This window comes from Myzus persicae, unplaced genomic scaffold (assembly GCF_001856785.1).
Source record: "Myzus persicae strain clone G006 unplaced genomic scaffold, MPER_G0061.0, whole genome shotgun sequence".
Classification (NCBI taxonomy): Eukaryota; Metazoa; Arthropoda; class Insecta; order Hemiptera; family Aphididae; genus Myzus; species Myzus persicae.
In genome coordinates this window covers 290,745-316,357 of record NW_019101739.1, presented here as the reverse complement: position 1 = coordinate 316,357, position 25,613 = coordinate 290,745, and the positions used below count along the sequence as shown (strand labels likewise).

The window sequence follows — 25,613 nt, the reverse complement described above, 5'->3', positions numbered from 1 at the left end:
ATATTAGATTGTGGATGTTGACCTTGAGTTGCCTGAGCATACGTTTGAGGTTGGCTAGGAGGAGGATTGTTGGAAGTGGTATTGCGTGGGTGGCTATCTTGTACATTGTTAGGCTTATGACTAGAGTTTACATGTAATTTTTGATTATTTAGGTTGGTTTTCTTACGTTGCTGGAGGTTTTTGTAAACTGTGCATCCCCTGTAGTTTGCAGGGTGGTTACCTGTGCAGAGGGCGCATCGCATTGGGTCTTGACGTGAATTTGGACAGGCAGATGAAGAATGGTCATCACCGCACCGGACACAACGAGGACTATATCCGCAGTAGGCTTTGGTATGACCATAAGCTTGACAGTTCTGGCATTGACTAATAATTTTAGGCTTGTGAGGTTCTTCTATTTTTATTTTTGTGTGCAATAAGGATTCAAGTTTAAAAATCTCATTTGAGTGATCTGTTGGCTCGAGGTCGACAAAAAATAATGGCAGGGGTATTTTGCTAATTCTGTGAATAACCTGCGTAACTTGTCTGACTTCATATAAGCGAAGTTCGAGTTCACTTTTGATCATTTCCGTTGGAGTGGATGGGTGCAAGTTACGAATAACTATACGCATGGGTTTATCTTCTTTTAGCTGGAATGTATGGAATTCAGCTTCCGCATCTCTTAAGTAGTGAACTAGTGTTCTATACGCTCCTGGATTGGTAGTTTGGATTTTTAAATGATCAGCCGTTGACTTGCAGATAAAATTATCGACACCTATTAATTCAATTAGTTTTGTACAAACACCAGGGAAGTCTTCTACGCCTCGTATGAAAATTGGAGGGGGTGGTTTAGAGTAAGTGAGAACTGGATCTGGATCAGCAATTGACTGTTTTTCCTGTGCAGTAGTTTCAAAAGTTTCTTCTGTAGATTCCGGTGGTTTTAATACATCAAATCGGTTAGGAGTCGCGAATAGTTTTTTGCTTACATGTTGAAGTAGATTTGGTGACGATGGTTCTGAACTGGACGTACTAGAGTGATTGCGTTTATCACTATTAACAGGTGTCTTCGGTGACCTGGGTTTAGGATTTGCATTTGAGGTCTTGTTATTAAGATTTGCATTATTTGTATTATTATGATTACGGCTGGTCATATTTAAATGTTTAACTGTAGAATGATAAGTTTTCACGGACTGCGAAGTCGATTAATTACGCCGAGTAGCGTATATTATTATAATATTATTATAATATTAATTATTATCGTAATCGCGTGGACAAAGGTCACCGCCGCGGCGATGCCTCGTAGTGAGATTAGGTATATTATATAACCATGCACTAAATACGTATACTTAGTAAACTTAAATCTATTTCCACAAATAAAGGCTGGTTTTGGCAGCTGGTAGACACTGGGGTCAGCAATTACACTAAGAACTGAGTCGTTTGATATAAAGAACGAAAAATTCCGACAAGTTTGAGCGACATTACATTAAACAAACGCGGAGGCATGAAAAACGTGTACATTCAGCTTGGCTGTCCGCGCGTGACTATTATAAACTTAAACTACAAATGTAAATTTATAATTTTAGTCATTATTGTTTTAAAGGATTTGTTAAGAGTTATAGACATAATTAGTACATTGCTACAATCCAAAATGGATACATAACGGAATGCCGAAATTATTATTAATAGTGTCATTGAGTCATTTCAAAATAAGAGAGCAGCTAAAGCATTTTCAGAATTATGGTTAAGAATCATTCAATTTTGTGAACAAATTACATATTACGTATTGGACATGTCCCAGGTTAGTTAGCTTCTATATAGATATTCATAATACAACTATGATATTTAAAGTAAACTATTCAAAACTACAATTTTTTTATTGTCAAGACGAAAAAGAACACAACCCAATAATTTAATAAATTTCAATATTGAACACAAACGTTAATTGCTACTATGGATAGGAAATTATGATTAACACTTTAAATTATTTTAATACAACAAAAAAAAAGGTGCATGATTTTTTTTTAATAATGGTATTGAGAATAATAGTAAAATCTAAATATTGGTTATATGTAATGCTAGGAAATGCTATATTTATAGAAGGGAGCAGAGCCCACACAACAGCTATGTGAGCAATTCATAATTTGTAGCAATTATTGTAGAATCCCTAAGATTTAATCTCTAGTTGTGCCATTGCAATGCTTGTGTTTTCTTAATACACAATAATACAAATTATGTCTTAACATTTTTTGTGGTTTATAATAACAATTAAACTTAAAATATTATAAAAGTAAATTTATATTAAATGTAATTTTAAAAAGTATTGTTCAATAGTATACTCATTTCATTATTTAAATTTCCAATACGTTCTTCAAATAAAGAAAATTAAAAAGGTACCTAATTACTTTATATTTATTGTTATTCTAATTAATAATTTGTTACCAGTTACAAATGATTAAAAAAAAACAATTTTAAAACTGAAGGATTATTATTTTTTTTTAAATATGTGTTACTTTTCTTAAATAATTTATTATTATTTATACATTTTAAAATTATTTAAATTTATATAAATGAAATCAGGAAGATAAAATTATAAACTAGATTTTTCATATACCTATGCTTATTGTAAATTATCCTTACAGATTGTATATTTTCCAAGTCAATGTTAAAAAAAAAGATTTTCAAAATCCATTTACAAAATCAAATAATTGACTCATTTTTAAAATTAATATTTTATTGCGATTTGTGCAATAACAAAAACTACCAGGCGAGCTACCAGGTATTTGTCGGTAGGTATTTGTAATTTGTAATAAACATGAAAAAATAGGTAATTAATGTTTTGTTAAATTAAGTATAACACAAAATAATAGGTAGGTATATATCATTTAAAATGAAATATCCATTTTTATTTTAAGAGGGAGGGGAACATTAAGTCAAAATGTGTATTTATTCTGTGATAATATTTAGCATTTAAAAGTTTATTTACATAACTCTAAAGCAATAACGACAACAAATAAAATATGTAAAATATGATTTTGTAATTAGTAAGGTATTGTCCAAAAATCAAAATATTCGTGAAAAAAATCTATCTTCTTATAAAGAATATTTTTTTTAATAAAAATTGTAAATATTTTTGCAGAATAAGTATTCCCTATTTCCATGAAGTGCACGTATACAGCAAACTAACCAGCAACCATTATTATTTTAAAAATAAATTATAAAACCAGAGATATTGATTATGCATAATCAGTTTGAATTGAATAAAATCAATAAATTATTATAGGTAGGTATACAAAAAAACAATTTTGAGCAAAAGAAAATGGAAATTTTAATTTTAAATTTTAAACTTGAAATGATCATAATATATAAAATTGTGCAGATGACTTTTCATTATTTTTAAATTGCTGTGAGATCAACTTCACAGCGTAGAGGGACACTGCATCATATTTTTAAACCTTAGGTATTTCAATTGAAAATATTATAGGTAAAAGTTTGAATACTAAATAATTTGTGTATTTTTGATTTTCTGAATACCTACCTACCTATAAAATAAAAAAAAAACTAAACAATTTTGTAAGATTACCTATGTAGGTACAATGAAACTTTAAAAACTGTAATTTTAACAATGTAAGAAACAAATGTTATTGCATTTAAAGTTGTCCCCCCCCCTCGCCACCAATAAAGGTATACCCGATTGGGGTCTATGTTGGCCTTAGATCGTAACGTACTATGTCTATGTACCTAGTACCTATATGATTTAAGATGTTGACATACTTAAGTACCTAACTATAATAAAAAAATTTTAAAATACTTAAAAATGTACTTACATGGGAAATAAAAAATAATTGATGGAATGCAGAAATTCTCCGATAGGTAGTTCCTTATAGTATTTTAAAGGTAACTATTACGATTGAACGTAGACAGCAGACGCAACTTGTCACGAATAATCCTAAACCTATTTACATTTTTACAAAATATATTATTACTACATCATCACAGCGTAGGTGCTGCTTAAGGCATTTTACGGCAAAACGCTTTTAACCGTACTATATCAGGTACACTATAATTATCTATGATCTAAGTCTTACCGTGCAGTCGCTCTGGTACACGAATATTATCGTCTACGACCGTTGGCCAACTCGGACGGGAGTCGGTGCGACAGTAAGTTATCAGTTGGTCAGTTGCGAGGTCACTGGCCAAGTCTTTAGTCACTTAAAATATTGGCTCGCCGCGTGCTAAACGGCGATGCGGCCAATGCGATAATGAGGCAATCGGCTGTGACTGTGTGTGCTGTGCGCCTGTGCATGGACAAAAACCGACGATCAAGACCCAAGAGGACCTGTCGCTGTTTTCCCACTTCTCACCAGCATTGTCGAAATGTCAATATTATTATATATTATTCGATTGGTATTAGAATAATTGTTATTGTAATCAGTACAGGTGGGGAGGGGATGATATTCTATATTCGTCGCTCCTTCCACGTAATTTTTTTTTTGTCACTTGCTGCTAAAATCATTTCGGATATAATATAGCTGCGATCGTGTCTCGATTCGACCTACGGAGCTGAGGAATATAGATAAAATAACACGGCCGATAATAATAATATAGGAGTTACTATTCCGAGATGATATTATTATTATTATTATTATTATTATTATTACTATTATTGCGTTTATTAATATACTTTCGAACGTTCGTCGTCATAAAATACTGAAATGTAAACAATACTGCGTCGTTATATTATTATATTTGTCGATATAATAATAAAATATTATGATTTATCCATTTTCCACACGATAACATCATGTGCGCTCGGACTTCGGTGTAATAACAATAATAAAATAATTCTCGATACATTCGATATATGGATGGCCGTGTTGTGTGCATGACTCACGAGCATTATATAATATTATAAAATATAAATATAGTTAATGCGGCGTTAATAATAAGTAGGGCTAGGAAAATGAAGCACTAAAAACCTACAATAAAGGAATTAAAAAATTGCCAATAATGCTACAAAAAAAAGCATTTAACCAGGAAAATGCAACTAAAAAAGATTTAAAAATTAATTTTGAAGTTTAGCTGAAAAATATTTTTAATCAATTCGAACACAAACGTCACAAACTTGGTAGGTATAACACTAAAACAGCACACGCGAATACGTAATTACAGGAAAAAACGATTAACGCCTTGTCGGCATAACGTATTGTCGATTACTGATATCGTGGTTCCGCGAGTCGCGACAATACTCCGTACGCTAGCACTCGAATATAAATATAAATTCCTATAATTAGGAAATGCTAAATAATATTATTTTAAATTTAGACATAGTAAACAAGTCAATAAATATCGTTCTCATTGCGTCTGAAGTCCAGACATAATATTACGATGATATTACAGACGTCGTATTACGTGACCACTACTCCCCACTCGGTAAACAGTAATCACAAAATCTAAGAATCTATTTTCAGAAATATTTTCCGATAAGGCGATAATATTTCACTACGAATTCACAAAATATATATAATTAAAATAAATGAAAAAATAATAATTTAGATAAATATGTACGTAAATGTTAAATATGCGTATAATTAACAAAAACCAATTAAAAAGCTAATAAACTGACAAAAAAGTACCAATAAAGCATTTATTTACGAATATCACAAGAAAAAGCAAAAAAAGCAAAAACAAAATTGCATATTTGAACTCTGTGATGAATGAATCGAATTTTATTTTTGATTAGCTATGTCCTGGAGTACTATGAAAGAAAATGCAAATGCTACAAAATCCTAGCCCTAATAATAAGTAATAACCGATAAACCACGATGTATTATGGATGTGACATATTATTACTCGGTTTTCGGTTTATTTAAATAATTATATCACCATCTTATATCTATATTTTTCATAAAATATTATTATAATATAATGTCATAGATATCGAAATATAATATCTATGGATTAGGATTTGATTTTTTTCCGCTATGTCAGCGCTATATTTGTTTTTTCTCAGATCCACGACTCACGAGCTATACAGCATTACAGAAACATTAATAAAATCGCAATAAGACGTATTCGCGTAAAATAGTTTTTTAAATACGATTTTTGAGTAATTTTTCTCTTTTAGTAATCTTTCGAATTTGAATAAATAACGTAGGTATTAATACAATTATAGAAGATAATAATTATAATTATAATTTTGGACTTGTCGGTCTTACGATTTTATGTTTTATTTTATTATTATTTGACTTGATATTTGGCTTAAAAAATAATTTAAAAAATCTAAGTTGAATGGATATTAAATTGTTTTGAGACAATGTTTAGACAAGTTATTGCTATCAAACCCTCAAAAATATTATTCTCTAGTCTATGATTTTTGTAATAAGTGATTACTGTTTATACTTTAAAATTACTAAAAACGTACATATGATTTTAGATGAATGCGTTTTGTCTATGTTCCACGAACACAGATTCAACCTGGGATATCAAACAGTGGACTGACATCATTCAGCAACCTTTAGTATAGTAATTAATAATTTAATTTACTTTTTTGTTGAACTGAAAGTAATCAAATAAAATTATTATGTGAATTATTGAGTGCGGAATTACCAACTGTTTTAAACCTATAATATGATATCTTACGTGTAACCTTGGCTTAAAACTTAAGATAAAAAATTCAACCTAAGAGTATTCAAATGTATCATTTTTGAATTAAGTAAAAATGTTCAGTTAATACGAATTTTGGCTTATTTTTACTTACGAGTTATGAAGCTTCCTTTAAGCCGATAGAAATATATATTTTAATGAATCTTGGTAGGTGTATAATATAGTATATAGCTAGTGAGCTAGTCCAATATTCCAAATTGGATGGTGATAATAGTTTTCACTAGTTTCAAGTACTGGATATTTTGAATTTGAATAATTTTTCGGATTCTAATTCCATTGTTTTTTTTAGATATTTTGAATTTGAATAATTTGATAGGTCGTTTATGAAATGTTGTGGGGTGTTATATTGTAGTATGAGTATATTATTATTTAGTCTGAGTACCATTGTCAATTGTCATATCAGTACATCACTCTTATAATATTCTTATTATTATCACCACCAGTCACAACTGACTACTGTGACTTACTGACTTACAACTTACTGTAGTTACTTGTCGAGTTTTCTGTAGCCACTAGTCAATAGGTAGTATGTAGGTACCTACTACATATTGACCTAGGTACTACCTAGTACCTACTTATTATTTTTTGTAATATCGCGCATATTTGTTACGTACCCATCGTTTTTCATGATTAATAATAGGGCAGACAGCAGTGATAGTAAAATCAATTAAATATAGATGAATTCGTAGATGACTAGATGAGTATAGACTTATATAGGATCTATACTCTATAGTAATGAATTAATTCATATAATATTATGTAAGAATACAATATTTTAATACACTGTATTATAATTTATAATTGTCTTATATTATTATATTTCACACATTTAGTTAAAGTTAGTATATTATACTAATACTACATAGAAAATAAAACTATATTACCAATCTAAAACAATTCATTACGAATTCCAAACGCATATTTTTATACTGTCATATTTTTGTTACCTACGTCCTTTTGAAATGAATACAAATTGAAAAAATACATTTTTACATTGAATGCCGACGAGTATAATAATGTTTATATATAGTCTTCAACTCTTAAGCAAAAATATGAACTTATTATATTATTAATAATATGTAAACTCAATGTTTTTACATTTATTTTTATGATAATATGATGCCTACTGTATACCACAGCCGAGGTTTATACTTATTATTGTTGACAAGCGTAACAGTCCAACACTTATACAACGGAAAAAAATATTATATAAATATGGCTCATTGAGTCAAAAACATCAGTTAATGAAATTTTGTGTTATGAATTACGAAAGTAATGCTGTATAGTGTATACGATTTTATTCCATATTATGGTGTTCAAATGTTCAATGTACCATTGATGCAAAATAAATGCCTACCTAATAAAATAATTTTGGATATTTTAATGTAAAAACTAAATTCATAGTAATAAATTAGTATCAATAGCTGATACCTGCTAGAGATATCTTGACAAAGTCAATCATTTTTTAATCATTAGTGAAAATAATTAGTGAACAAGAAATAATTGATAATAGATTATGTTAATAAAATTGATAACATTAATTGATAATATGTCTTCTATATAGTATGCATGCATCTATAAACTTAATTATAATGTATATTTAATTTAAATCTATGCATGTCATTACGATGGAACTTAGAATGGAATATCAGAACATTGTGTAAACGTCCGTTGTAGGTATTATATGAATATTGAATATGCAATATAATCTTTACAAAGGGCATATTTAAATTTTTTTTTGTGAAAAAATTACAATATCATATTATAATAATGCCATACAATGAAATAAAATATCAAAAGTGTTTAATATTAAAATATTACTGAGTCATATTAAAACGTATAGCTTAAAATATTCAGAATTAACATCACCTTACTTTTTTAAAGTATAAGTCATATTAGGTACTTTGTAGTGGCGTGCTCAGCTTTTTCGTATGGGGGGGGGGGATGAACTAACTACCTACACACTACTATTTTTTTCTGAGTAAACCGAAACTATCGAATAACTATAAATTACGCATAAAAAAAAAGTTCATGAGGGGGATATGACACCTTCATCCCCCCCCCGTGAGCATGCCCCTGGTACCTAGGCACCTACCCACTTCAATCGTTTTGCTTTAGCTAGGAGCTAAACCAGTGGTTTTCAAACTTTTATTATACACGGCACACCGTACTCCCTAAAAAATTTTCACGGCTCACTGACCTTTTTTTTAGATGAAAAATTCTATGCAATCGATAATTTATGAGAAAATCGCGGCACACTTAGTGGATATTCGCGGCATACAAGTGTGCCGCGGCACCCAGTTTGAAAACCACTGAGCTAAACTATCAAGTGTCTAAAACCTAATAGTCAATAATTGTCTCTAATACATAAAAAAAATAGTCTTCTCACAAAAGCTTGTATAAAAATAATTTAATTCGATTATAGACAATGTAGTTTTTTATAGCTCATAAGACAGATAGTCACTGCCTTTGTTTATGCACTGACTACTGATGCATTATGGGCCTGAAGAGTTATAATAAACTAAATCGTATTGTTATTATGGTATTTATATGTGAATTATATGGGTTTGGTAGAATTGCACTTATTTTAGTCGAATTGCACTTGGGTTTAAAAAAGTTAATGGTCGAATTGCACTCGGGTAAAAAACAGGTAGTGGTCGAACTGCACTTGGGCTCAAAAAAATATTTTAATAAAATTATCATGCATTTGAAGGGCTTTTTTCTTTGCTGAATTTGAAATCATTCTCCGAGGTAAATTAAGTGGTTCTTCATGAATATGTATCAATTTAAACCGAAAAATTACTTTAGAAAATTCATCTAGATATAGTTTTAAACTTTTGAAAGACAACCACGATAGGTACCACACCATTTAACACCATCATTTACATATTTTTCTTTCTAAAATGTATAATTTTGATACACGATTAACTATTAAGTCACGGCCTCGTTCACTTTTAATAATTTTTAAACTGTTCATATTTACACAGCGACGTAAACGTGTGTAATAATATTGTATTTTGCATAGGTCTACATAGACACATAGTACACGCCATACGGTAAACAATAAAAGTATTAATCTTATATGCGTTATCTAAATGGCACTAACTAATTTATAATGCTATTAAATAAGTACACCGTAGCGTTCTTTTCGATTCACAATATTTTTAACGGGTTTTCCATTTTAATTTTTTTTTTTTTGAACGAGTGCAGTTCGACCACTACCATTTTTCAATCCAAGTGCAATTCGACCATTCATTTGTAGGTAATAAGTGCAATTCGACTATCCCGAATTATATATTACCTTATACACAGCTGTCCCCAAAATACCATTGTCCCATATTGGCTATTTTAAACAGATTATTAAGAGTAGACACAAATAAAGATAAACCTAAGTCCAAGGGTTCAACGATCTACTCATTATATGTTATTGTACATTATTACCTTAAACTAGTTAAACATACATAACGATTCAGCCATCACGAGTCCCATTCATCTGTCGTCGACTGTGGCGCAACTATGAGAGGGGGTTGTTTGAAGGTTGAGACCTGCCGACATTTTTTGTAAGGTTTTTACGAGTTCTACGTAGCACGTAGAATTTATAGGTACATTAATAATTTGTAACATAAATCATAATGTTGTAGGTGACATATTGTACATCTATATTGTATAGGGTACTCACTATATACTGGATATATAGTGAGAATATTATATTATTATTAAACTTTGACCTCCTATGAGTTATGAATGAGATATAGTCAAATATTTTATATGAACTTAGGTTATTTTCCAACATAAACTATCTATATATATGTATATAAAATAATTTGTCGTGACTGATTCATCATCGTCAGCTATAGCCGGAACCGCCGAAGCTATGGGTACGAACTACGAGTGTACGACATTTAGTATACTATGTAATTTCGTGTTATGATGAATTTTTTCAAAATTCGCAGTTTAAAAAGGTTCTAAAACAAGGATTATGAGATTCACTATGGAAATATAAACGTTTTTTTTATTCTAACGGTTGCGTTGATTGCAACTTATAATAATAAGTAGAAATTAGTATTTTTGATGTACTAACCTAACTCGGGCAGATGAAGTAAAGGCATGCATACAATCATGGTGTTTACATGATCTCAATTAAAATCTATATCTTAGAACCAACTGTATGTCTGTAGCTTATTATACATTCAAAAACTACTCGATTGATTTTGATGGAAATCTCAGAGATTGTGTTTAGAGGTATCGGAAAAGTTTAGGGAATAGTTCAAATTATGTTAAAAAATATACCAATAGTGTCAAATTCAATCCATGACTTGTGGTTGACGATCTAGGATGAATAATTTTACAAAACTTGGTACACTGATACCGATTTACTCGTGATCTGATGTACACTAAAACCGAAATACACCTATGTAGCACTGTATTTTATATTTGATCTTTTTTTCTCAGGCTATGTCGGGTCTTACAGCTAGTCTATGAGTTAAACAATTTAATTTGTTACACCTGGCAAAAATAATTTTTCTTCAAATTCATAACTCCCCAGAAAATTCTAGTTGCACCAATTGTCATCGATATTTTCCCGGGATTACCAGCCACTAAATTGCTTTACAGTTTTACAGTTTGAGGTTAATTTATTCAATATAGAGCCTTAAAGAATTGGTGAGCTTAGACTTTTTTGTCACAGCGGATCCAGCTAGAACGCATCGTGTGGTCTGACACAAGCCAAGACCTATTTGTGTGTGTGTAAACATACAATACTGAATATACGCCACACTTTGTGTAAATGGGTAGTAAGAAATTCGTGCTAAAATGTAAGTCATGGGTGGGCTAGTAAAGCTAGTGCCCAGTATACAGTAATCTTTTACTCCACAAAAAAAAAGATACCCAATTCAATCAAATCGTATGTTTGTTGAGTCATATATTTATTTAAACAAATTAATTATAAATAGTAATTACCAATAGAAATTGAATTATTTTCAACATCTAACTCATGTTTGTATAGACTATAGGTAATCGTTGCATATGATAAATTAATAGAAACTATTTAAAAACCTATTAAAACAAAATAAAAATATAGGTCATATCATCAATATAGGTCAACTTAATTATTTTTCATAACTTAATTTTTTTTCATTTAATTTATATATTATGTTTTTAATTATAAGTAGTATAAGTTTTAAGGTACTATCTTTACTAAATATTGGTAGATAAAGCATTAATTGCTCTAATATCGGGTCACTGGATAAACAACGGTACCTAAAATAAACATCGATACAATGTATATGCGAACTCGTATTTATGTAAATATAATATTTATACTCGTAGTTGTGAAATATACCACAATTTTTCTTCTAGGTATTCCTCTATAAAAAAAAGAAATCCTACCATTTTGTAGCCTAAAGTTTCTTAGAAAGTATTATTATTTATTATGTATTATTTTCCTTTCTAAAAAAAATATTACACGACTTCCTCAGCTATAAATACATTTAATCATTTAAATAATATTCAAGAAAACCTTAAGTCCCAACTAAATATAATTCATAATCATGTCCAAAATTAATAATTTACCACCACTCACAGAATTTGTATACCTATCACTACCTTCTCGATATTTTTAAATAATAATATTACGTCCTATATTAAATGAAACGCTATTCAATATTATATACTAATTAGTATAAAGCACTCTGGCGATATAATAATTATTAACTGAAAACAATATTATGGTGTAATTTTATCAAAATGTTTATCATAGATTTGTTCCATTTTATATGGATATTTTCTAGATTTTGTGAAGTTTCTTCAACATTTATAGGCACTCTAAATCGTGCCACCATGGTCTTACTTGAATATACTTGACTAGTAAAAGTTAGGTGTTAAAATATTCAATGACATAATATTATTTAATTTCTGTTATAACTTTTTTGGAAACGGAATATTATAATATGCGTTTTGCTTTAATAATTAATAAGTATCTCCCTAATAAGATTTTGTATGATAATACAACATGAAAACAACCATAAGAATATAAGATTATGTATTATGTATTATGATTAACCATTATCATATTATAAAACTGAATACAAAATGCTATAAACAAGTTAGAAGTGCTCTTTTGAACTTCTGTTTACGTTTAAAGTAAAAGTAAACCGGAAGGAAGTTAATTCTCAAAACTATGCGGTGGTCAAAACTCAAAAGCATTGTCAATTGTCATTATACCACTTTTTATTCCAAGAATTACTTTTTAGAACTATTATCTCATCTTTTGTTAGTTCAAAACGACATTTTTATTTTATTTACATAATTACATTTGAATTCCATTAAAATATATTATGACATATATAGGTGTATAAATATATATGTATATATAGAAATGTTACAGTTTCAATCAAAGGCCCATTTGTGAATGTTTGTTAAAGAATATTTTTGTCTGAAATTGTTTTTGATTTCGTTTATTTAATTATACTATACCTTTACATTATACATTTAACAGTAACTATTACTGTTTTAATACAATGTAATAACATTTTCAAGGGCAATATTCCAAACATCTATACAAAATTAGAAAGTTTTTATATTGCTTATATTGTCTTTATTTCTTATTGCTGTATAATTTAGGTATAATTTAATGATATAATGATAACTAAATAAAAAAATATATATATTATTTTCGTGGTTTTTGAATCATAACTAAATACAAAAAATAATATTTTACGTGGTTTTTAAGACTTATTATTTAATAAACATTATCAATTTTAACTTTGAATACACTGTCCGCAGGCTGGGCAGACATGTATATATTGGCGTATACATAGTCAAATAATAATACATATTATAATAATATCTAGTTATAAAGTTTGTTGTACTTACAATATTAAGGTTGGTTATTTCTATTGATTTTATAATGTGTTTTTTTATTACGATTAATAATGGTTACTAACTATTTTAGTTCATTAAATTCAGTTAAATTTAAAAAAAAGTGGACATCCAAGATTATTGCTAAAAAATGTCCTGAAATGTGCCCTGGTACTAAATTCGCTCACCCCTTTTAAGTTTTGTTGAAACCACTGCTGATTATAATATATTTATCGTGATAATAGACTACCGATATAAAGTGTATAATGTCGAAAAGATTACGTATATGCCCTATAATGTATAGGTAAGCACTGGGTAATTTTTGATAAATTGTTGTGAAGCTCGTGCTTTTGTAGAAATATATATTGTTCGACCACGAATTCAATTAGTCGTAAGTCTGCCGCTATTACATTATCATTATGTACCTATAACTATAGTCTACACATTTTAGTATATTAGGTTACATATAGTATGACGCTATGACGGGTAAACGAGTTTGCATGGGAATATTATATACATTACACCTGTAAAATGAAAAAAAAAACCATGTGTGCAATACGCATTTCACAAGTTACCCAATGAACTAACTCTAGCTCCGACAGATGTTGGATGTTTCTCTCATAAATTTACCGTTGAGTTTTATTAAAAATATATGCATAAAAAAAATAAAAATGCCGACATACAAGATACAAAATCAGTAGACCAGTTATATTATGCATTACATTTATAAAATATTAATCACTAACCTACTTGAGTTTCGACGATATAGGTACCTAGCTACAAAATATACCTATCTATAACGCGTGTTATATTTATTTAATTTAGAATTATTTAGATAATTATTGATTCAAATATAATGTAATAATTATAATATCATATAGCAATATAGGTAGATGGTAATACAGTAATAGTATAGTTATTTAGTAAGTTACATACCTACTCACAATATTTATCTGAAATTGTTTTGATTATTTTAATCTACATTATTTGTTTAAAATGTGAAAATACTATGGAGAGGTTTGTAAATTGTAATACATATTTTTCAGGAGATATAACCGCTGACTGCTGAGAACCAGAAATCACTAATCAGTACCTATACATCGGGACTTTTTATTTTCATCTATGTATCATTTTATGCAGATTGCAGAGGCTGACTTTTTATAGCTATTAATGTTAAAAATTCTAAACATTATATACAATAGTCACTAACGTCTAACTGACAACAGACTAATAGTATGAAATAAGAACAATCACACAGTTAAATGTACAAAATAAAATATTATATACGATTTTGAAGAAGACAATTTAACGGGTGTTTGAAATAAACAGTGGAAAATCTATTTATAAATTTAACCATAGCACTATAAAAACATTTACATAATTTATATAGCATAACGTCAACATCTGATATTTAAATACAATTTTATCTATTGCATAATATAGAATATAAAAGAGCCGGGCAACACATAGCGGTTATCTCATAGTGGTTGTTCCAAAACAAATTTAAATTATATGCATGATTTTAAACGCAACCACCTGATAAACGTCTACAATTTCACACATAAGTAGGCACATAACTCAGTTTCGGCACTTCTAAGCTACCTCCTATTTACTTAATATTATATTTTACGATTCCAAATAAAAATAAGTGACAGACTACAACAATACAACATGAGTAATGTTGAAAGAATATAACATAATAAAAATGCGTATTGTTTGCTCGTCAGATATTGTATTAGGTAACTAGCAGGCTAGTAGGCAATAGGCATAATAGCTAATATTGCTATAATAAATAGCATAATACTATTATAAATACATAATAAAATAAATTGTGTTATAGGTGGTTTCTGTTATATTATTATACTGTGGTGAATTGTGATACTCATCCGTTTACTCAGAAACTAGTGAAGGAACCTGCTATAAGGTTGTCCATCGCCCGAATTATGTCTACCACAAGTTACTGCCAGAGGCAGAGAAATACGATATTATATTAACGCTATATTTGACACTATAAACTTTATACTCAAAACATTATTATTATACATTAATAATAATACATCATTTTTATAATGACCATCCTCATCAGTCTTTGTAAACATAATGAATAGTACATATATATTATATTTAATTAATAATTTTGGAAAACGATTTAAATTATTTGTAAGCCCAATGGTCCATGTTGTCGAGGGTATTGTATCAGTAAAAAAAAATTATAAATAAATAATTAATAAGTTTTGGAATAATGCTTTAAACATAAAGATTATATTTTCCATGGGTATGAAAAGTGTGCACTCACCCCAGTCTGAACGTGGTGCAGAGATTGAAACCGCAAATCTTCTGTGTATGTGGATAGCCCTACGGTGAGTAGTCGGTAGTCTCGTCTACGAATCCAGGAAACCTGTAATATGATTATTATGATCATGAATAATGTCTTAAATAAAAAAACACAGTAACATGGTTTTGTATTTATACTAATAAAGCATGATTTTTTAAAAGTCTGTGGTAGAATTACATGGGACTTACCTGTGTTATATATTATTATAAATTATAAAAATATATAATAAAGATAACCATACTACTTATTCATTATTACAATTGATAATATAGTATAGTACTCTTTAAAGTAGGTAGGTATAGGTACCTAGTTAGTTATATACCAGGTGCTAACAGTCTGACACAACTCTGAATTTCCAAAATTTTTAATTATTTTCAATCAGTTCCAAAATACACAATATTTACATAATTTCCTAAAGTGTAATTTGTTTCTTTTTAATGTTAAAAAAAAAAATTAACTCTCAAATTTACTTAAACAGTTGTGAATTGAGTAAAAATATAGTGAAAATATTATATTAAAATGGAATCAATCAAGTAATAATTACTGACTTACTATATGCAGCTATATTACGATAAATAAAATAAATAATTCATGTTAATTGTTCATCGTGATATTATAATCATTGCATATTATATTATAACATCATTGAAGTGTTTCAGTTGAATAACATAAAAGTTAATTTTAAGAACCTACCAGTACATTTTGTCTTGTAATAGTAATAATACGAACTATTATAAATTATTTTGGGCATTAAAAATGTTTATATATTAACTATAGTTGTTTCAATTGCAGTGCAATAACAATAAATATGTAAGGTTTATAATTTAAACATGTTTTATCGCGTTTATTACATGGCTTCATATATTATTATGCTCAAATATTGCATGTTAGTTGGTTATAAATTATGTCTTACGTTTAATTTTCGTACGTCCGAGTAAGTTAGGTACCTATTTTGATTGCATCCCGGATTTTGGTAATGCATACTGCCATAGTAAATATAATATGCAGTCATGTCACTATAATTTCCTTGGCTTATAAAATGACTAGTATCACGAGTGCGGCTCTGACGTAAAAATTAAGACATCGTCCCCTGCACACGTATTATTACCCAGTAGCCAGTAAGTATGTCCCGATAAACTATAAACTATGTATGTAATAATTGTACTCTAAAAATAAGCAAAATAGGTTTAGAAAAATAATGTTGTTTCTAATATTTTTGAAATTTCCGAAGGTAATCAGTTATTACCTAACCGAACTTATACAACTATATGAAAACTTGCTTTAAAAAAAAATATCTGTACAATTTTAGTACACCTCAACGTCATTATAGTACCAATGAATTAGCACTAACTTAATTTATTTAGCTTTGTGCACAGTTTCTACACTTTAATTGAATCTGCTAGTAAAATATTCTGGCTTTCTAAAGTAGTTATAAGTAAAAGTTGGTAAGAATCCATACTTTAAAGGAATAAAATATAAATTAATTTTTGAACTTATTAAACGGCATTTTGGTGGTTAAATTATTGTAATATAATGTCTATAGGTGCATTTCGACGAGGTTAAATGAAGCACTATAACCATGAACCTCATTATAGTTAATAATATTTTATAGGCAACCAACGTAATTATAGTATATGCCCGTGAGCGTCACATTAAAAAATAATTATGATCTCGTATTTTTAATATTTTTTTTTAATTTAAAAAGGTACAGCAATTTTTGAATATTGTCTTGTATTTTTCTGCCACCTGGTGTAGTCATGATTCTTGAATTACACAAATTGTACTAGCTCACATCAACAAACTTTGCACAATTATTTAATATATTACATGCATTTTGAGTTATAATAAACAGTTATTAAGACCTATACCACTATCCATTAAAAAAACTATAGCATGCCGATGCCATACAATTTTACAAAATCCAAAAAATTAACTAAAAATCCCAAATCCTCAAAATAAGCAAAGTAAAATTGTATGTAAGTATTGAATATTATACTCAATTGTTACTCTATGAAACATATTATTTTAATTTAAACTAGCTTCATCCTTGACTATACTATAAAAATATTAAAATCATTGTTTCAAATGTTTGTAGTTTTTTTAAATCACAAAATATCTACATTGTTGAGATTATCAATCAAAAAAAAGTAATTAATTTTTGTATTCATCTTTCAGTTTACGACGAAGTTGTATCCATAAAGCACATTTTGTCATTTCGAGAATATATCATTGCACTAACAGTTATTATAATTTCATATTCTATAGTTTATCAATACAATTATAACTTTAACATTAGGTACATAACATACTAAAAGACAATTAAACCTATTCTAAATAAACATCTCTATGAATCCGGAAGCGCTATTTGTGTTGACACGCTATCCAGTCAAAAACAAAAAACACAGAGGACATATTATTATAATTAAAAAAGTTATCTTGAATTTTTAGCCGAGTAATAAATTGAAATAACGACTATTATAACGTTTAGTAGTAAAAAAGTGTGTAGTTCCGTTATGACTTTTGAGTTTGTACAACACTCGTTAATCTCGTTACAACAATACTTCTACTTGGTTAGGTTATTAAACCGTTAATTAAAGTTCAACATATACAAATAATAATTTACACGAGACTTACGACAACGTATAAGAAACGAGCTCATTTCAATGTTGTAACAGAGGTATACCAGTATAATATGTGTTATTTTGATTATAAATAACCACGTAAATTCTGGTACAGTACCTAATAGGTCCATTTTAATTAATGAAATAATTAGTTGATTATGGTTATGACTTTTTAATATTATAATTACATCACAAACTCGACTGTTAAGTTGTGTGCGGTAATATTATTTTTAGTTTGTTTACAAAATAATTGTACAAGCTTATAGAAGACGCTCAGCTAAAAAATTAAACCATAAAGTAAATATCATTTGTATCGTTAACTACCTACTTAAATATCCAATATGTTTTAATAAAAACAACAAAGGCATCGTATAATTTAAAGCAAATAATAGCATAATATAATTTAGCAAATAATTTATAATACAAGTTTACTCCATTAGTTCTCTGCAAGTTCTCAGAATAGTATTTATTTTATGTTTTTTTGTTGATTAATCAGTTCTTAGAATTTATAAACGTACGTATAAAATCTCTAAAAGATTACAAATCAAATCATACACAACTTGAATAATATGAATTTTAAAGTCATTGAAGTTATTTCTTCAAGTTGAATATTATACTTTGTCCGATCTGAGAACACGTCACGGCCCGACGTGAATCGGTTTTTCTGCTCGTCCCAAGGTTACTCCTTGCCACAATAGTGGAACCGGTCTCGATGATAGGGTGTCAAGTAGGGAGGCCCAAAATCGGCATATTCTCTCGCTGGGCGGGGCATACGTGCATACACATCGAGTTATATAAATTAAGTTATAATAAAGTAGTGACTTTAGCAGTAATTTTTGATTTAACTGTATGCCAATGGAAGACTTTAAGGCTATTCAGTTTATATCAACCAATATTTAATGTAAACGTGCCTACAGATAATAGGGATTTATCGTTATACCAAGTATAATATTATTATGTATATTGGTTTTGAAGGAAATACACGAGTAACTCAATTTAAATAAAACATTATTTTAGAGAGTACGAAAAATCCATTTTCATATTTGGTATCAAAAAAGTTACAGCTGATGAAAAGTAAAATAATATTATTTGTACATTAAATTGTTAATTAAATAGGTAATTACTACTTATACAATATGATAAATTATAAAATATAAAATACGAACTTAAAAAAACTCCGGTGAAACATCCTCTTTACGGATTGGGCAGAAAAAAAATAATAAATACCGTATTATATTACGAAATATTTTTGTGGTATATTAAGGTGGTCGTATATTATGGACATTGTTTTAGAGTCGTCGGTTATTGTAATTGATTTTCGCATTTCCCGTAGAAATCGATATTTATACACCTCGTTGGAAGTGTTTTTTTTGCGGAACTCATTACAAATTACATATTTCGTGCAATGTACGTATTGTTTGGCATAAAACGTGTTCATTCGTTATCCGCCCGTTTCGTCTTAAGGACATTATTTAATAGCTTTTCTTTGGTGGCGCCAAGCCTCTTTAAACACACGTCATCTGCACAATCCATCGTACATGGTATATTTTATCATCTTTCAAATAGGAAACTTTAAGAGTTATTCAATGTTTGCATGGTTTACTATAATATTTTATCCATTAGTATACGAACCCCTCAATATAAAATGGTTTATGTACTATTATGACGACTTTTGTTTACTAGCTAAATGTTCCTTTATTTATTTGCTCGTATTCTTTCAAAGATTTATCTTTATTGCCCATAATATATGTAATCGAAACAAATGAAATGTTATAACAATGAAAATTAAAATAATGTTTAGATGTATAATGTGATACAATATCTTCAAAATGTTGAGAAACATTTTATTATATTGGTTTTAAATTATTCGTTACCTATGATTATTTATTTATAAATATATATCCATACAAAATCATAGTAGGTATATTGTTAGTACTTCTGTGTAAGCATTTATAAGAACAGGTATAAGCCCAAATACTTACTTGATTGTGAAGTAATTATTTTATTTTTTTAAATCTTCGATTACACTTACTAGTCACTACATACCGACTACCGACATGTAATATGAGTTTTTAATAAAATGTTGATATTGACTAAACAATGAATGACAATTGTTTGTACAGATGAAAATTATCATTGATATATTATAATTTATAATTAATTTAAACATAATATGCATATTACCTTATAAATGTTAATTTTAATGTAAAAAAATAAACATTTTCTTTTATTATTGAAATAGAATACTATACAAGTTTACTGGGGGTTGTAACTTGTAGAATTTGTTTAACACCTTTTTTCTGATTTTTATTTGATACTAACTCAATTGAAATGTTTAGAACCCAATAAAACAAATGGAATATTAGAACTAAATACATTGTTTTTTTTTTAATTTAGTTTTTGAACTGCTTACATATTTTATTATAATATAGTTCATTCACTTGTTGTTATCAAGAAAACCATGAGCTGCAGCAAAAAAAAGTTCAATCGCTTCTGTACTTAACAAACCTTGATCATGTCTTAGGGAAAACGAATAATCCAAATAGTTTTCCCTCTCAATGATTTATTATTGTTTTCAAATTTAAAGCACGTGCCATTCCACAGAGCCCATCAACTCTCGTATGGACTTTGATATCAACATTTACATTTTCTGCATATTTATAATAGTATAATCTATTTATAATGCTATTAATGTACAATTTTAAATAGTTCATAATTTTTTCAAAACGTAATTTTATCATTATATTATGTTTAAATCCTTAATACCTATATAATATATAATATTATGTCCTAAAGCAACTTACATAATATTTATTGAATTGTATTGTATCATAATATATACAATTTTAATAGTGTAAAATTGTGATTATTTAAAATCGAAATAACATTTTTATTTAGATTGAAAACGTAACCAAAATCACAATATTTAAATTATTAAAATACTAATACTTTATAAAATATTATATGTCTAAATCTACATTATATTGTTGGCGTAATTCGTTTCAGTAACATAATTATAATTTAAAATAACTTAGTTAAATAATATAATTATTTTACACCGTTGCTCTTAAACATATTTAAAACAAGATTCAACGATTATTTATTTGTTTAATAGTACAATGAAACTTCTATGGTAATGTTTTCCAAATCATTCTTCATGTATTGTTGGTCCATTATCCTAAGGGTTGTTATTTGCTTTTGGTTGTTCGTATACAATTCTCTGCATTTATATATTCCCATTTCATTCGACCCATATATTTATCTTATCTTTGTTCTCAAAAATTATCTTCCCACCGGCCACTGGCCATCCTATAGGATATTCCTAAAGTATTTTATTTTCTATATCTAGTAAAATATTTTTTGTTATATATATTTTCATTGCTTTATTATAATTTAGATTCAATTTGATTTATATTTTATGATTATTATATATTATTTGTTCATATATCGGGTATCAAAGTATAATATATAATTTTTCTGATCCTCTTGAGTTTTTACATTACAAGAGTGTACGGTATAATGCATTTTTATTAATTTAAATAAACAACAATACATAAGTACAAACAAATACCCATAGGTAGGTTGGAAAATACTACACTTGTTGAAAGTAGAGTTATAAATTATAATAAACTTTCTCTAAATTAATAAATTATTTTCTTATTTTTTTTCACCCTTTGCATCCATAAATAATTTACGGTTGTAATACATACAAATTAAATGATTGCTGTGATTTTAAACATAATGCAAATATGTAGGTTAAAAACATATTTAAAAAATGAAGTTTTTTTCAATACAGTCATGGGCATAATAATATTATTTTTTATTAAAACAGAAAGTATGAGCACTAACGTCTTACTGTACATAGAGTTACATTGAAATATAATTTAATACCAATTATTGTTTAAGTTTATCAAATTCAACTTTATTCAAACTGCAGGATGATCTTTAAATAACTCTTGAAATAACTGTATAAATATAAAACTCTTACTATGTGAATTTATGATATGCAAAAAATTGTTATTTTGTAACATAATATATAAAGCTGTACAGGTAGTAGCTTAACATGTATTTAACTTTCAAAAAAAGTATTCCTCAATGTAAAATAATTATATGAAATGTTAATTAAATCATGGAAAAGGAGTCGTTTTCTTAAATTGCAGCTTTCACCGTCCAATCATCGTTCTAGAGCTGAAGAGTGTTAATAAATAAAATGCACCCTTGTTGTGAGCCTATTTAGCATTTTGGCAACAACACTGTGGTTGTATTTTAGGTTTCAAAGTTTTAGTAGAATAAAAATTGTTAAACGGAATTGAATTGCACAAAAACTTTTATTTTTTACGGCTGATTTAAAAAAAAATGATCAGTTTTCCTAGATGTTTTCCTAATGCTCATGTAATCATTACTATCAACAATGATTACCTACATGCCAAACTCAATCGATATTCAGAATATTATGTGTTTGCATCCTGTAAATTATTCAACGAAATATGGCGAGGACATCAGTCACGCATATAAGACACTTTCGTTGGTAAACATAATGGTTAACGGCTTTGGAAGACTTTGATAAAACGGTTTTGTGTCTTAAACGGGTGGAAATCAGTCCTTGCATTAATTATTGTTTATGTACAAGAGTCGACTATCTACCCTCATGAATATACAACGACTTGAACACATGAGGTTGTTAATTTTTTACTCTTATATAATATATTACGTCAGTGTCCTTACGCATGCATATAACGGTAATTGTTGGACTTTGCAAAAATAATTGCACTTTCATTGATCTGCCAATAATAATAGTTAAACGAACACTTTAGAGTAAGGTTAACATTGACAAATGGACGTTCACTTATGTTTTTATATTTTTTTAGCTAATGTTTATAGTAACTTTATTAAGAAAATGTTAAAATAGAGTGGTACGAACATTTTGAAAGTTTTGTTGCAGAGGTTCCTCGCCTTTCCAACTCACAGTAAACTAGAGTATTTTCTAAAAGCCCGGTGGCCCCTAAAGTAGTATATTCTAGTATACCTTATAGTCTGTATTTAATATTTAGAATTATATTTTATACCTTTAATTTTCTATGGCTAAACTTAAAACATTTTATAAAAAAAAAAACTTAATTCTTTAAACATTAAATATAACATTATGTCACAAATTAGGTGAATGATGGAACTAATCACTAATTTTATTAAATAAGATTGTTTGTTTTCGAATTTTTGAATTTATCATTTTCTCATGTTCAGATTGTTTAATTCATTGATTTGTTCTCATAATTATGACATCGAAAACTATAGATAGTATAATTTTTAGTTTTTTGAAAATATTAGCAATCATTTTTTGAAAAAATCCTCATGTTTTAATAAAAGAGTTGATTATTTCGTATTCCAGTGAAGTTTCTTCAAGACTGCATACTGTAAAATTTATTTTTATATCTAATGACTAATCAAGTTAAAAAGTTAAAATAACAGTTATTTTAACTTATTAACTTATTTTTTTAAATTTAATTTTTACCTTAACTGATTTTCATTGATATACAATTAATAAATAACTACTTTTAATAAAATCCAAATTACCTAAATAATCCAAATAATTAATAGTACATATTATACAATTACCTGTTATTGATGATACATATTACATAGACATTTATTTTTTATTATTTTAAATCACGGAACTGGTAATATATATAAAAAAATGCCTTAACTTAGATAAGCTGATTGTAAGTTTCCATATTAACTTAACTTACTGAGTTAAAAAAAAAAAATTATAAAACTATTAACCTTAAACTTAAAAAAATATTTTCTATCAATTTAACTTAACTCAATTAAAAATTATAATCAACTTGCCTGGCTTGCATTTATTCAATCACATTTCGAAAGTCTAAATCTAGAAAATACTTTTTTTTTTTAAATCTTTACCTAATGCAGTGAAATAGTCCAATACGATAGGTATTATTTCAGAAATTTCTTGTGCCACAGATAGATAATTCCTTCACCCATGCAGTTATAATCTTCAACATCATTAGATCTTTTTCCATTCTCGCAGTTTCTCTATACAAATAGATACCAATAACTTGGATATCAAACAAATTAATGCAGGTGTACCACAAGTTCCAAAAATATCTCCAATACTTTTCAACCTATGCATTTCCGACTTCCCCACAACACTGAACACAGAAATAACTCTGTACGCGGACGATAGTGTTATATATACCAGTTCTGATAAAATAGAAAAAATAACAGCGAACATCCAAACTCCTTTTAGTTATGTATATTTAATATGCATTTAGATTATAGAAATAACTCTTAATTATCGTTAAGTACGATGAGAATCATTCAAATAATCTCTGCATTATTCGTTGCTCTTAGGTTAACAGTTTTTTTATTTCTGGCAGGTCCCCGATGCTCAGATTTTTAATCCAAGAATTCCGTAATATATAATAAAAATAATAATGTGATTCGCAAGGGAAACTGCAGGATAATATTTTAGTAACACAGTCCACATAAAACGGTAGGTTCATAATGTTGCCTAACGATGTCTGTGGGCGACAGGGTAAAACATCAATAATTCGGAGGGTCATCTTTGATAAAAAAAAAAAAAAATAATAATAATAATAAAATGAAAGCAAAAAAAAAATGTTCTATTCGCTATCAGAATTTCATTTTTTTCATTTTAAAATACCTACTATATAATAAATTTTCTTTTTTCAGAAATAGCATTCATTACTCTTATTTACAATCTATACAAATGCTATGACATAATTAATATCGAACTATCAACAAATGACACATTATTGTTTACCTACTCGCGTTAATGAGAATCCACTCAGCTGCAACATTCAAATATGATTTTCTTTTATTCTTTCTGGTCGAAATGTAGTTCTTCAGTTATTATTTATTGGGGGACGGAGTGGCCGAGTGGATAACGCGTCGGCCGCAACGCGCACCGTCGCCGGTTCGAATCTCGGTCACGGGTGGCACTTCTCTCCGGGCAGTCACGGTGTCTGGAGAGAGAGGCCGCCATCCCCCAACCGGGTATGGCAGAAACCTACGGGTGCCCACTAGAAATTCTGCCAAACAAACACACACGTGTTCCATAACCCTACAGTAACCCAACAGTCCCAAAAACCCTACAGTACCACAACCTACAGCTAATGGCCTCA

General features: G+C 28.4%; 1 protein-coding gene and 1 pseudogene across 1 annotated transcript in view; both read right to left on the bottom strand.

Annotated features, from left to right (window-relative positions):
• Positions 1 to 4,549, bottom strand: part of LOC111030308 — a 7,709-nt pseudogene extending 3,160 nt beyond the window's left edge.
• LOC111030309 (hemicentin-2-like) overlaps positions 1 to 25,613 on the bottom strand; it is a 312,599-nt gene that overhangs the window by 69,408 nt on the left and 217,578 nt on the right. Inside the window, exon 4 of the mRNA XM_022309733.1 lies at positions 15,794 to 15,895. Coding sequence (XP_022165425.1) covers positions 15,794 to 15,895 — 102 coding nt within the window. The remainder of the gene's footprint in view (positions 1 to 15,793; positions 15,896 to 25,613) is intronic.